General features: G+C 37.6%; 1 protein-coding gene across 16 annotated transcripts in view; it reads right to left on the bottom strand.

Moving 5' to 3' along the window:
- The window catches only part of ELAPOR2 (endosome-lysosome associated apoptosis and autophagy regulator family member 2), a 660,265-nt gene that overhangs the window by 473,308 nt on the left and 170,944 nt on the right, over positions 1–16,013 (bottom strand). For all 16 annotated transcript variants that reach the window (XM_072965097.1, XM_072965100.1, XM_072965099.1 and 13 more), the window contains 6 exons: positions 12,334–12,529; positions 7,948–8,095; positions 5,340–5,426; positions 2,988–3,093; positions 1,801–1,953; positions 1,296–1,384 (listed from right to left, as the gene is read on the bottom strand). In XM_072965097.1, coding sequence (XP_072821198.1) covers positions 1,296–1,384; positions 1,801–1,953; positions 2,988–3,093; positions 5,340–5,426; positions 7,948–8,095; positions 12,334–12,529 — 779 coding nt within the window. The remainder of the gene's footprint in view (positions 1–1,295; positions 1,385–1,800; positions 1,954–2,987; positions 3,094–5,339; positions 5,427–7,947; positions 8,096–12,333; positions 12,530–16,013) is intronic.

Here is a 16,013-nt window from a genome sequence, read left to right as displayed (position 1 = left end):
TCTTTCCCACTTTACTGATTTACAATTTATTCCTAATGTCTTCATGCAAGTTAAGGATTTTTCAATTAAATGATAAAAATAAGTGATCTGAACTCATGTTCTTCTTGCTATGAGTTAGGATATGTATACTTTGTTAAATTTATATTCTGACAGCAAATACTTGATACTAACTACACTCCTAGTTAATATCAACTACACTCCTAGCTGATATCCACTTATCAAATCAAATGTTTTACATATAGTTTTCAATTAGCCATATATTCATTAAACTATATTATTTGGTCCACAATTCTCCATCTTATCCAGAGGGAGATCATGAGAAGCTCTATCAAGTATCTTGCTAACATTTTTTTATAGAGTATGTGCCCATTATCACTGGTCAAGATTCTTTTGGGCTCAAGTTTCAAGCACTGAATCTGTGCATATGTTTATACCTCACTCAACATATGTAAAAACTGGGCTCTGAGCAACCTTTAGAAAATAAAACACATAAAAATTTCAAGCTAACTCACTACTATTGTTAGAGCAGACAGATAGCTAGATATGAGCAGAGAAACCATATATCTTGTAAGCACGGGGGCGGGAGGTCCTTGGGCAGACAGAGAAAAGTAGGAACCTTCAGACTGACAAGAAATAACACATTTTGGAGTGACAAGTGTCCTGGAGGCAAGTAAAGAAAGATGGGGAAAAGCAATAATCTCCAGCGTCCAAGTGTAACCTTTTGCTCATTATGCCCTCATTACAATAAAATTAGCCTTGCAGATTAGAAGTATCTATCATGCACTGACGCCATGACATTTCCGATCTAGACTAAATGAGGACAAAAATCCCTCCTCCCCTCAGGAAGGTGGAGCTGGGATGGAGACCAGGGAATAAGACTCCAAACCCTTCCCTCCCAGTGAATATTCCACCCATACTTTTTTCACCCTATGTAACCAGCCTGCCAACAAAACTCAGCGTAGCCTTAGTCTGCCCACTCTCTCCTGAGAGTGTTCTGTCCCTTAATAAAACCTCATTTTTACTTTCTCGACCTCTGTGTTTCGCCTCTGAACTCTTCCTGTGATGAGACAAGAACCTACTCTCCAGTAACAACAGCACTAATAAGCAGTAGATGTGAAAATCAAAGCCAGGAAGACAAGCTTCAGAGTCGAAATTCTCAAATTTCCTCTGTGCTACTTGCACATGTGTGCTATGAATTGGCTCAGTTAACTCTCTCATCAACAAATTCGAGCCTGCTCAAATTGGGAAGAGAGTTGGGTAACTGTGGGGTGCAGCTGACTGAACACGGCCTGTACCTTTCCTTCCTCATCACATGGAGTGTGGATCTGGAAATAGTCTTTAGTGGTACAGGGAGGGCGCTCCGTGCACTCACTGGATCCTTCTTCTGCAACAGAAAAATGCATTTCAGAAATGAGTCATTTACGCGGTGACTCTCAGAAAAGGCCAATGTGAAAATAAAAATTTTTTAAAAGCAGACAACTGAAAAGTAACAATAACCTCTCCAGAGGAATTTAGGTAGAACTAGCAAGGCTTCAAGAAAATAAAAGCCTGTATTTTTATTTTCCCTAAAGCAAGAAATGTTTCCATGATACACAAGGAGCATATCATAGTTTTTCCAAGAAACATTAAATTTCTTCCATTATCACTGGACTGATATGACTTTAGCACTGGTTTCTGACCCACTGTTTTCATCACATTTTGTCTGTGATTTCTGGCTTATGACTATACACTCTCAACAAACATCAATTTAGACAGAAAAGAACAAGGAGCATAAACTGGAGTTTATACTAAGAGTCTTACCTGAAAACTGAGAGTCCTCGTCACACTTGATGCATTCTTTGGCTCCTTTCTCAGAATAGGTGTTTCTGGGACAAACTTGGCAGACGAACGACCCCGGTTTGTCGCTGAAGGTACCTGGCTTGCATGGAAAGCATTCTGACGTGTATGCCACCCCTGTGGTATGGGAAACAGAGCATGGCAGAGAGGACCCAATGGCAACATGCGCATCAGTAACTTCTCCCTCTGTGAGAAGTCAGAGGGAAATATTAACCGTAAGCTCAGCCTGGGGCCTTTACAGCCCATTAATTCAACACCGAAAAGGTATTTACTGCGTGCAAGGAATTCGGATAGATATTGAGTTAAGCATAGTAAGTATAGCCAATAAGAGATTCAGATTTGATAGAGGTATACAGTCAATGTATAAACTCAACAGTCAAAAGATAACTCCACTAATCAGAAGGGGGACAAACTCTAAGGTTCCTCCAAGTGCACAAGCTACCATTGTCTCATCTGTATGGCTTCCTGTTCCCTTTTTCTCCACTGCTCACTAAGGCACAAATAAGACCCTAGGAAACGCTCAGACTTTTCTTCTGGTTTACAATTCCAGCCTTTGCCAGCAGATGTCCCTACGACTAATGCATTAACGTCACAGAAACAGTACTCAAAACATCTAAAAACGTAAGCCAAACTTCAATAAAGGAGAGTCACTGCTTTAATTAAAAGCAGCCGCAATTGAGAATGAACCATGCCAGGGTTTACTGGCCACTCTCCTGAGCCAGAAGAGGCCCAGCTTGTTCAGAGAGGCTAACGGTGTAGGAGACATCCAGGCCGAGATGTTTATTTCAGTGTTATTTTTATGGATACAGTGGTGACGAGAATAAGCACTATGCCGGCACACTAGAGATTTCTCAACTGAATAACAGGCTGTTATTAATAAAGATTATTTTCTTTTATTTAAAGATACCTACAATTGTCATTATGTTTACTTTTTCACAAAGATTAAAAAATTCAGTTTAGGGTAGAGGAAAAAACAAAAAACAAAAAACTCCAGTGAACTTGCCAGGAATAAAACCAGGGTCTCTAGACTTGTATGATGCCTAACATATTAATTTCTGTCCCATATGCCCTTGAAACAAATAATATAATCCATATTTTAACTAACTCTAAAATATGACAGGTGACCACTAAAGCTGATTGCTGTGAAATACCTTCAATTGTGATATTTTTTACCAACACTGGCTTGACTGCCTTAGAACCCATAAGGATGCCCGTAGTTCTCCAGTACAGGATGTTTGTGCCTGATTTCAACATTACCTGTAAAAAGACGAACAAGACACTCAAGGTTAGATAAACCCTGCCACTTCCAACCACACCTAAAAGCTAACCCCTTGCACTTTTCAATGCACTACAATGAAACATCATTAATTTGGAACCCATTAATTTAAACCTACTGTTAATTCAGACCTAAGCTCTGCTTAAATTCACATTTTCTTAAAACAAATTAGTTTGCCAACCCCTCCAAAAAAACATAGTACTGAAGGAGGAAAAGAAACTCCTTCAAGCCTGAACAAGAAAGAGAAAATGATTTTCAAATCATTTGCATGAAGTCTTGGTTTATATTTAAAAGGGATTCATTTTAGAGAGTGAAAGGCATTTAGCCCAATTATATATTTATTTGGCTGCCACTATTCATAAGTAGATCTCTGGGCTCTGAAAACGAAAAAGTAACAGAGTGAGTTCTTTCCTTTCAAAACTATTTAATAAGCAACACTGCAATAGCAACAGAGGAAAAGCAGTACTGGTCTTACAGAATAACCTGATTCAGCTCTATGACTCCAGAACTTAACTGATACTACATCTGATATTTGTTTTCTTTGCCACCAGAACATTTTTATTTTTAAAAATCAAACTACTTTTCTGATAAATTTCATGCTGATTCAGTCAAGCAAACTAACGGTAAGGGTGGCTTGCTTTCTTATTTGCCACCCTTATTCTTCGATGCAGTATCTGGCTTGCCAAACTCAGGCAGGATAAAACTCACAACATATCCGACTACTTTCCCCTGTCAGAGATTCAGAGAAGTAACGTGCTAAGTACTTTCCTCTTGTATTAGGTCTCTAAGTGACAAAAGCATATTTGTTGCCAAGGTTTACTTCTACCTTCAAAGCCCAGCAGCCTGAATGCTTGGGTGAATGGATCTTAAGTGGTACTAAGCATATGGATCAAAAAAATTACTCTGAAAGGTACATGATATTAATCCCTCAAGGATGAGGTACCTGCTACTGCACAAAGGCAATGACAGATAGCAACTTACTGAGAGAGAGTTCAGTCTGCGCTGCAGGCACCACACTAGGCCATCCCCACATAACTCATTGCTCCTGCTTCTCACATGAACTCTCAGACTCCAAGAGAAAGAAACACAACTGCCTAAAGAAACACAACTACTATAAACCAGACTTCGATTTTAAATCCATGTCTCACTCTGAAGGGACAATGCCTCAGATAATGACAGATTCAGAGACTGTGTTACCCAATAACTGCCTCGAGGCATTTGGAACTGTCCTTGGAGAAGCAAGCAGTTACTTTACGGGATACAACCAGAGAGGGCAGAACTTTGAGCAATGGGTGGCAAAGAGATAGAAAGCAGCCTCCAGACAGGAGTGAACTGTGTGATGTGCAGAGCTGTCCAACAATGGAGTCAGCACAGACCTCAACAAGACAAGCTTGAAAATCACTTGGTGGGGAGACTGCAGAGAAAGTTGGACGAAAGGAACTCAAGGGTCCTTCTGACACCAAGAGCTACTGATTCTCTTTCATGTGACGGGCACATCAGTAAACTTACACACTCAGAGGTTCTGTATATTAGTTTTGGTTGGACACACTTTTTTTAACTCTTATTTTTTTTGAAGTGTAGTCAGTTTACAATGTTACTTTCATGTGTCAAGCAAAGCAATTCAGTTATATATGTATATAATTTTTTCAGATTCTCTTCCATTACAGCTCATTACAAGAAATTAAATATAGTCCCCTTGCTACACAGTAGGTCCTTATTGTTTATCTATTTTACATATAGTAATACGTATTTATTAACCCCAAACTCTTAGTTTACCCCTCCCTGACTTCCCCCTTGTTAACCAGTTTGTTTTCTATGTCCACGAGCCTATTTCTGGTTTGTAAATAAAATTTGGGTTTTTTTTTTTTTAGATTCCACACATAAGCGACATCATATGATATCTGTCTTTCTCTGTCTGACTTACTTCACTTAGTATGATAATTGAGTAGACTTATTTCTTGTTAATGCCCCTTTGAAAAGGAGGAAAGTTAAGAGTGTGTGGGGGATAGGGCAGGGAGAGGGAGCAAAGGGCAAAGAAGAAAGTAGGAAAATAATACTAGGAAGAGCTTGAGTCCATGATACTCAGGGGCAATTTCCTTCTTAACTAGAAATTTCTACATTAATAAACAATTTTGACTTTTTCTTAAAGTAAACTTTAAAAAAATAGGTTGGTAAAAGGAAAGAGAAGAATGGGGCTGGTGGGAGAGCAGAACAGATAGAAACTTACAGAATGAGAGCCCCATTCTCCATTGTCTGTGAGTTTTACCCACTTGTCAGCGGTGGTGTCCATCTCCTGGCACTGATCATTCTGAATCTGTAGATTAAACACAAGGGCCCCAGTAAAGCTCCTTGAATGATGGCTTTAATTAAATTTGTTACTCAGCACCGGACAGGGCTGCAAGAGCTTCTTTCAATGCACACTAAACAGTGGCCATGAGTAATTCTCAACAAGTAAACACACCAAGACCTCTGGACCTAAGTGACAACTGCATATGAGTGAGTAGTTCTCAGTACACCATCCTCATTATTGTAACAAAGAGACTAGCCCATTAAGAAGTAGGGGAGGCGGGCAAGCAGGAGCCTGGGAGGCAGAGGAGGAGAGAGCAGTTAATACTGAAAAGTCACATAAAGGAGAAAAAGTCATTAAAAAATTTAAAAGCTTGCATTCACCATGCGGGCCCAATAGTATAAAAAATAAAGTTTATCTGTATGAGATTCAGGGCAGTAAAATTTTAAATTAATAAATAAGTGAAATCTGCTTTGTTTTCAGTTCCCCAGGACTTAATCCAAATATGCAGTAAGTGGCTACAGCCAAAGTCAAAGTCCCCAATTTGTATTTGGGGGCAAATGTTAATGATATGCCATGCCAGTTCAAATGATGATGGCCAACACCTTTAGCACCAAACACTTTGTGCTTTCCAGACAATTCTTGAAGATGCCTAGGAGTTGGGACATACTTTTCCAGGACTACAAAGAATACATAGACATTAAAAAGTGGGCCATTTTTATAGTCTCACACAACAGTCAGCAATGGAGTAGGGTTAAAATAACATCTCATCACCTATACTTCTGCCAAAATGAATACTTCTCTCTTCTCTAAATCATTTTTCCACTTCATTCATTCTCCTGATCAGTTTTACAAACAATATTAAAATCTTTTCCAGAAGAATCATTTCCTAAAGAGTTTCTAACTAGAAAATAGATCCTTTTAATAGCCAAATACCAGCGATTATCAGCTACTGAACATATTTGGTTTAATTGAATCTAAGTGTCATATTTATAAACATAATGACAATTCTAGTGCAAGTGTTAAGCCATTTTTAAACAGATATGGACACTGAATCTATCATCGGTGGTTCATGTTCAGTTAAGCTGAAAGCTTTTTTTTTTTTTTCAGCTGAAATCAGACATCATGTGTTATTGTGACATTCTACTAGCCTTCTGGAGACCTGAGTTCTGTTGTTCACTCCAAAAGTAACTAGTAAAGGTATAACCTTGATCCAATTACTTAGTCTCTCCAGGTTTCAGTTTCATCATTTGAAAAAAATAAAGTGTGGAAGGGAGAGCTGAATGAAATTTCCAGACTCCTAAAGTTAAATACTTTAGTGCTTTCAATTATGCAATGTTCACACGTACAATTGCATCTCTCAGTCTTCAGATATTTCCTTTCCATTAACCATTAGCAATGATGACTATAAGGTGTTGACTCTCTGAGTCAATAAATTGCAATCTATAAAGCTGAAATGCCAATAAAAGAAGGAATATGAACTCGACATCCCTTCTCAGTCTAAAACCAGAAGAACAAAGACATCATTGAAAGGAAGTAATGAAACTTCATGCCTTAAGAGTATCTTTACTGACAACTCTCAAAGGACTTAAAGGACAACATAAAACTAAATGCTTATTTCAACAATTACACAATTACCTTGCTTCTTAACTTTATTTTAGTTTAGTACTATTGCAAAAATGTCCCACGGAATAGGGGTTCACTCTGAGAAGTGTCTTGCAAACAAAGTGTAACTTAAATAGCAAATCTGTCTGAATATTGCTTACCATCTTAAACTCATCACAGGAAGTTAGAGCTAAGAGGCTCTGCCAACAATTCACTTTACAAAAAGAAAATGCTGAGGGCTGGAAAGTTAACGTACTTGTCCAGTAACACTCAACTAGCAACTGCACAGTTGGGACCTGAGCCAGAATCTCTTGACTTCAAATCTAAGGCTCATACCTTCATGGAAGGTATCTCTTCCTAGCAAAGCTTTGATTTAGAAATTTCCATTATCGAGAGCAATATAAATTTGTTTTAGAATTATTACCCCTTTATTCCCAAAGTCTGGACCACAGGAATGTTTTACAAGATATTTTCCCAGTTACTTGCACAACACACACACTTTTTTTTTTGGTTTATGAAGTCAATCTGAAGACTTTTTCTCAAGCATTTGAGTCACTGCCTCAACAAATATTTGTGAGATTAGATATGGTTTATATAAAATAGTTAAATAATTTTCGTTGTAATAGCCCATTCTGTTAGACTATTATTTTTACCCTATATTATGTAATGCTATTTAATCTCTTGCCAGAGACATGAATTATCTCATTGATTGATTCCTTATATCCAAAAGTAAAATAAGCCAAATGTTATTCTACAAGGTGAGAGCTCAAAGGTAAAGAAACAATATTAACAAGAAAATATACAAATAAACATTTCATATCAAAAGCTCCAGTTAACACACAAAAAACCAAGAAGGAATACAATGGAATGGGGACAATCGATGAAGAGAAATTTTACATGGAAGTCCTTTAAAAAGTAAATCCTAGAATATAAAAGGCCTTACAAAGAACTCAAAGAAGATGTTGTTGTCGACATACTGGTACTCAAAGAAGACATAACCCGACTTCTTAAGGTGCACAGCATAGATCAAGGATACCGTGCAGTCATCACGATTTGACTCTATGTAATTTCCACGGGGAATCCAAGAAGAGCTGTGGAAACAAAACCATTTCACGTTAGCGTTGGGAAATGGAAAACGTTTCTGGTCACAAGTTTTGTAACTCAGATTCAATAGTGGTTTCATCAGCAAAGCACAGCAGAGAAGTTCGAAGCTCTTGGGGACCTCAAAGACCAACGCCCTTATTGGGAAAAGGTTTATTTCTTGACACATGACTTCCGAATTTGTGATAAGGTTATGCAATCAATTTGCTGTGGAACTGCTATGTTTCACCAAAACTTTGATCACTAAGTAGGTGATCACTAATTCCAGTAGTCTTAGATGGAACTATTCTCTCACACAACATCTAATGTTTTATTAACAAATATACACCTGGCAGGGGAATGCAGGGGATCCTTGATAATGAAAGAAGCAACTGTCCTAGAAAAAGCCCATTTAAAGTGAACCTAAATAACATATAGAGATAGTCTCACAGTACGTCATAGGGGTAAAAGCCTGATTGGAATTTTTATCTGAAAAATAAAATGAAAACTTAAGAAAATACATTAGTGAACAAAATCTGGGTTGCAAATCTAACCATGAGCTAATTCTTACATTAACCAATAATAAGTCATGTGTTAACTTTTTGGCCAAAAAAAATTTCTAACCAAACTATATGAGAGCACAACTCAATATCCTTCTCTTCAAATTTAACTTTCTATGTGGATGGTAAGAGAGAGATTTTGGCAAATTCTTTTCTTTTCACTAACAGAAAAGAAATTTCAAATGATAGGCTGAAACTTCTACATCCTAACACAACTCACTAATTGGCATTGGATGTGCCCTTTCTCTTTAATAATCTAGTAAACTAAACAAAAGACATGACTGTTTTCAGGCACTGACAATAGGCAGTGCAGGACTGAGAATCTCGACAGCAGGAAAACACAGAGGGTGAAGCCCACGCTGACCCTGACCTCACTCATCAGGATACTCTCTAGACTATGGCACTGGGAGACAGCACCCAGGCAGAGCCCAGTGGTCTCACTGGGCTGAGGAGCGGGAATGAGAGCCTCCGGGGCAGCTGCAGCAACTGAAATGCACAGGCGTGAGAATCAGAGAAAACAGGGGCTCCAGAATCCCATACAGAGTTTCTCTGGAGGTCCTGGGCTTGGGGCTGGAGTGTGCAGGCCTACCAGGCAACAGCTACCACAAACCTGAGACATAATCAGAGACATCACTTTTACGGGCGTCACAGGAGCTCCAGGGCACCCAGAGAGGAGAAAATGTAATAACCATATCAGACATTCATCTGAGACTCCAGAATTGCCACACATTAGGAATAAGGGTCACACCCTAGGGTAGTTGTCAGCATAAAGTCAGTACTTTTTCATAAAGGGCCAGAGAGTCAATAATTTTGGCTTTGTGAACATCTAGTATCTCTTGCAATACTTAACTAGGCCACTGTAGCTCAAAAGCAGCCACAGACAATATGTAAGTAAATGAGTGTAGCTGGGTTCCAATGCAATTTTATTTACAAGAACCACAAAACTCCAGCCCTAGAGTATAGACCATGACCTAGAACTACGTGTGAAACCAATGCAGAGCCACCTTAAAAACTTTTTACAACCAGGCCTGCTGAGAGCAAGGTGCTCTTCCAGTAAATACACCGCCTCCCAGAACAACATTCAAAACCGTTTAAACGAAGGAAAAAATAATCCACATTCCCTACCTGTTCACATTCCTGACACCCAAGATACAATAAAAATTTACTAGACATGCAAAGAAGCAGGAAAGCAAGACCCTTAACTGAGAAAAAGTTGTGACCTCTGCAAGATATCTGAAGATAAAAAACCCCAACCATAATAGAAAACATTGGTAAAATTGTACTTTTTCAAATTTTAAACTTTTATCAAAGGACACCATTGAGAAAATGAAAAGTCAATAGCTACAGACAGAAAGCAGTACTATAGACACATATATGCATATGTGCATGCATATGTGTATGCGTATATTATGTTAAATATTAAACATATACATGATAAGAACATGCCCAGCAAACACAATGAACTCCTATAGCTCAATAATAAAGTGACCCAAAAAAGTAACAAATGGTTAAACATTTTGATACTTCACACACACACACACACACACACAAACATATAGACAATGAACATATGAACAGTGCTCAACATCTTTATACAGAAGGGAAATGCAAATTAAAACCACAAGTAGCTATCATTTCTCATCGGCGCACTAGAATGACTAAAATAAAACAAGACGATAATACAGACGTTGGTAAATATGCAGAAGAACCAGAATTCAAATGCACTGCTGGAGTCTAATGACACAATCAGTTTGAAAAGTCTGTCAATTTCTTATAAAGTTTCACATACATCTTCTTTATGACCCAAGCAATTAAAAAGAAGCAAAAAGAATGCAAGATTGGGTGGATGGAAAAAAGGAAGGAAGGAAGAAGGGAGGGAGATAATCATATCAGTATCAGACTGAAATTTACACTGAGAACATTATACTAAACAACAATACATTGAAAAATTTACACTTATCGTTCAATTTCTTTAATGAGTAAATAATTCCAAGTAGAAAAAGAAGTCACGTCACTATCTCCTGCCCCTCAAAACAAATATCTGAGGCCTCGTAACATCCTACTAGAACCTTCCTCTAAGGAACTCTTTTATTTAAAAAAGAATTAAATTAAATTATACACATACAGGTTTCCCCCATTATGCAAAAGTATAGTGTCCCCATGAAACCTTTTGTAAGCTGCCATGGCGTAAAGCAAAGAAGCAATCACTTTAGGACACATCTTGCTAATGGGTTTACAAAATAAATCGAGATAAAGTCCAGATGCCCACAGACACAGTTTCAAGTTACAGCAGCTTGATGCTGAGACACTGATTGTAGTTCTGGGAAGGAGCTTGGTGGTGACACTTGCTGCAAAACCAACACTGATCACTATTTTTGATTTTTGCCTTTTTTTGTAAAAGCGAAAATCCGCTTCAGATTTCTTTTGGTTAGCAAAAACAGGTACTAATAATATAGGTATTTCATAAAAGTGTAATGATATAAAGCAAACTTTGGAAAAGCAAGGGATACCTGTATACACATACACGTGTATGTACACACATACATATACTACACAGGTTTGAACTGCACAGGTCCACTTGTATTCAGAGTCTTTTTCACTAAATAAACACACATTACAGTACTACCTGATCCATGGTTGGCTGAATCTGCCAGATGTGGAACAGTGGACACAAAGGGCCAACTGTAAAGTTATAAGCAGGTTTTCAACTTCAAGGAAGGTCAGAGCCCTTAACCCTCACATTGTTCAATGTGTGACATATGTACAAACATACATACATATATACATGTATTTTTTATATGTTTAGAGGAATAATCCTGTCAATACTATATAACGTCACAACCTATATGATGAAATGACCCTTACTAGAAAAGTAAAAATGTCACTTGGCAGTGAGAGAGAGACAGCCAGGAAGCAAGAGGGATGGAGGGAAGTCAGGAAAGAAGAAAGGGAAGGAGCAAACACGTGTGTTATCACAGCTAAAGAACTTCCCAGCATCTTCAGCTCATTGTAAAAATTGTGAGTTCTTGGAGAAGCCATCTTTGTCAGAAGGTACCCAGAGGCCTAAAGTTTAATTCTCCTAAACATGGCCATATGAGAGGAAATGTTACAGAGTCAATAAAAGAAAACAGGAAGGGTAAGAGTCCGAAAATAAAAATTCTGTAGTCTTTCAAAACAATTTAACATTCCTCCAGTATTATCAGAGGCAAAGCTAATAACCCCCTATTAAAAAGGTAGAAATTAAGCAAAGGTGCGCCCCACTTTAGGTGTTTAACCCACTCTCTTCAACAGAAGAAAATCAAGTATCTAAATAAAGGTTGTAAGTCTTTCCTTTCAGAGGAAGATTTTTAAAATTGTAATTTTTCATTATAATTAGAGAATGGTTTGTATTAAGACCACCAGCTTGAATATAGTTATAAACATGTTATTAGCAAATTGATTTCTTTTTCTAATAGCTTTATTGCATTTTTGCATACAGTATCTATTATACCCTAAGAGCAATTATTTTAACCTCATGAAGATTCAGCTACATTATTCATAAGGACTATCCAAAAACTGTAACTCTTTGAAATTAGTTGATCTATAATCCCAATCACTACCAAGATTATCCTCAACTTCTTTCTGGAAAAGAGCAATGACACCCTCCTCAAGTATTCAGTCAAGACCCAAAGGCTCCTTTGGATCCTTACTTGTTACAGCCATCTGGCCTGCTGTCAGAAGGGCCAACCACAGTGTCCATGAATGTCGCAATGTTGGAAAATCCAGCTGGCAGTTCATCCCACTCATCAAATTTAATGCCACTGCCCAAGGAGTAGGTGCCTTCACCACACTTACTGCACACCTGGTTCTTCATTTCGAGATACTCCCCAGAAGCACAGGAGAAGGCTGGAAGGCAGAAGAACACAGAACACATCAGTCACTGCACCCCCATCAACTTCCCGCTGTTCACACTGCCATCAGCATTATTTTCATAAAGCTCTGATCCTGTCACACCCTAATTAAAGCTTCCCAAAGGCTCCCTTATCACCACACGCACTTGACAGTCTGGCCCCAACCTATTTTACTAGGCTCCTCCCTTGACCCATTCTCTTCTAACCACAACAGAAGTCTGACTATTCCCAAAATGTTTCATCCCCTTTCTCTCCACCCTGATCTTTCTTTGGAGAAACACCAAAGGTTGGTTTGACTGACCAAGCTAACTGCTCACCTGGAAAACTCCTGTTCCTAACTCAAAAACAGCCCTCTTCATAACAAACCTCCCTGCCATATACATATATATATATATATATACATATACACATATACAGTTGATGTGAGACCTTGAGCTTCCAGAAAACAGGGATTATTATTTTGGGATTCCTAGCTGGATCTGACAAATAGTAAGTGCAAATAAAGGGTTGATCCAGTGACTGACATAAACATAAAGGGGATAACGGGAGGCCAGTGTTTCAAGTGCAATACTAAACAAATATCTCCACGAGTCCATGTTTTCATTGTTCACAACTCCCACCTGGTCATTTCCACAACCGCCATCGTATTCCCGGTGTCAAGTCCTGTGCTAATTCTGAGAACTGGAATGAGAGACAACAGCCCTGGGCAATATGCAGAACCGCTGACACTGTTTTAGAAAAGAAAGCAATTCTGCTGCTAAGTTATTATTCATTCAGCAAATGCCTGACTGTGTCCCCCAAGTGTGTGGCTCTGTGCTCAGGGCAGTATTAGTGACTCAAACATAGCAAAGAGCTTTCTAATCCTTTAATCTGGATACTAAAGAAACAAGAACAAAATAAAACCCCAAATTATCCGATGAAGGAAAACAAATCTCCCAGCAGAAAGTGAAGCAGTAAAGCCTCACGTTTAGGTAGACTGCCCTTTTAGAATACATCTGGAAACCTAGCAAGAAATAAAAACAAGCTAATTTTGAAAAACCAATTTAAGAATGAGAGCTAAAACCCACATTCATCTACTTACTCACTGAATAAACATGTTTTTCTTCAGAAAAGCTTAAGATGCTGTACAATGAACTTCTAACCCTCAAATCAAAATCTCAAAATTAGCAGAACATCAGAAAATAAGAAAAGGTTAGTTAGGCAAAAAATATTGCATGCTGGCTATACGATTAAAACTATCTTGGGACTAAGTTGGACAATTTCCTAATGCAGTGACCTCAAGTGAGTTACTTCATTTCTCTGGACCTCAGTTTCTGTCCCTGAAAAATAAGATAATAACCATAGAACTGGCCTTATAGCGCTACAATGAGAAAACAAAATAAAGTGGTTAGCACAGTGCCAACATTTAATAAATGCTCACTACACGCTATTATTATCACTACCAACACTACCAAGAGAGAAACTCAGTTACAGAAAAAATTAATTTTACTTCCTACAGTTTATATGTCTTCCGGTAAACTGATAAACAATGTCATAAACCAGGATCTCACATTACACTAAATCAATGGTCAGCAAACTAGATCTCACAGGCCAAATCTGGCCAGCTGCCTGTTTTATTAAATAAAGTTTTATTGAAACACAGTCACAACCATTTATTTATATATTGTCTATAGCTGCTTTCACACCACAATGGCAGAGTTGAATAGTTGTGAGACTGTACCACCTGCCAAGCTGAAAACATTTACTTTCTTAAATAAACAAGATCCTACAGTACAGCACAGAGAACTACATTCAATATCTTATAACAACCTATAACAGAAAAGAATACATGTTATGTATGACTGAATCACTATGCTGTATGCCAGAAACTAACACAACACCGTAAATCAACTATACTTCAATAAAATAAATAAAAAGAAAATTTTAAATAAAATATTTACTTTCTGATAAAATGAAGTTATCATGGAAGACAGTTCAGTTTAATGTCCCAAACTGAAATTTTAACTAAATAATAAGTGATTTTTTGTAAGTTGTTAAAATGGACCCTAGAATCTAAATGGGAGATGACTGTGTTTGTGTTTGATAAGAGAGTGTTACTGCCCTTTAAAGTAATTAAGAATATCCCCATCTCTTTCAGAGGTATCTCCTTGTCTAAGGTCAGAAGGGAAACCAAGAGATAACGTTAAAAGTGACTGTACTGAGTACTTATAACACAGTCAACTCCTCTTACTTACATTAGTTATACAAAGTTATCATGAACACTAAATTGGTGAATAATGAACCACTACTCCCAGGGAAAATACAGGGTTAGGCTCCTGAAAATCTCTGGTCACAGCATCTTTATCAACAGATCAGAACATAAAACAAGGTTATGTGTGTTTCAGTTGAAAAACATTTAATAGATATTATTGATTCATTAACATTAAAATTGTCACCAACAGCACAACTACTTATACTTGAACTAAGCTTATTTCAGATATGAATCTTCTCCAAAAGGCACAGGACAGCCCTCTTGCACTCTTGCTGCGTCACTAGCCAGCACTTCAGCACTATTTTAAACAGTAAAATCACCAATGAAGAGTACAAAAATGCAAAAATCATGGCATTAAAAAGACTGTGCAAAATACACTGCTGACAGTATGAGAAATGAAATAAGAAGGCAGAGCGTCATCTCATTCAGCCTAAGTTGGGACCATGTGGTCAGGTGACTCAAACTTTTACTGCTCTGTACATGTCTGCAAATGACAATAAGCATTACATGTACTGATCCAGGCTTACAAATAAATTTTTAAGGTAGGTACATTTTCAAATACGGAATCCATGAATGATGAGAAATGATGTATTTTAACTGAAGGAGCAAGATATTATGCCCATCTGCTGGAAGAGGAAACTGAGGCACTGTATATTTAAATAACCTGCTTAGAAAGTTACCATTTAACAAGTGGCAAAGCTGATACTCAGATTTGGCCGTGTAGGATTCCAAAGCTCATATCCCAAGAAAATTCAAGCTAAGCAATAATTATCATATGTAAAAAATGGCAAGTAATTTTAAATTAATTCACTATTATATTTCACCTCATGCTTCATTTGCTGTTTTGAACTGTTAAACAATATTCATGTGCATTATAAAGCAATAACAATTTCCTATGCTCAGATTTCTTGTGAAATTTTTAATATATTATAGTTAAAACACAAAATATGTTAGCAAGCTACGAAATCACATGAAGGTCAATGTCCTTGCCTATAAAAGGAAAATAGTAATAATATCTATCTCCAAGAGTTGTGGGAATAAATGAGATATTCCATATAAAACATTTAGCTGTGTGCCTGGCACAAAGCATGTAATAACTGTTAGCAACAATTATTAATAATACAATTCAAGGGTCTGGGAAAATAAGAATTCTGCCACTAGAATGATGATTTTATATCTCTTGAGAATAATCACATGGTCAAAGTTAATCAAGTGGGTACGAGGCCTT

This window comes from Vicugna pacos, chromosome 7 (genome assembly GCF_048564905.1).
Source record: "Vicugna pacos chromosome 7, VicPac4, whole genome shotgun sequence".
NCBI classification, from domain to species: domain Eukaryota; kingdom Metazoa; phylum Chordata; class Mammalia; order Artiodactyla; family Camelidae; genus Vicugna; species Vicugna pacos.
The sequence above is the reverse complement of the archived record's forward strand: the minus strand, read 5'-3'. Positions and strand labels throughout refer to the sequence as shown.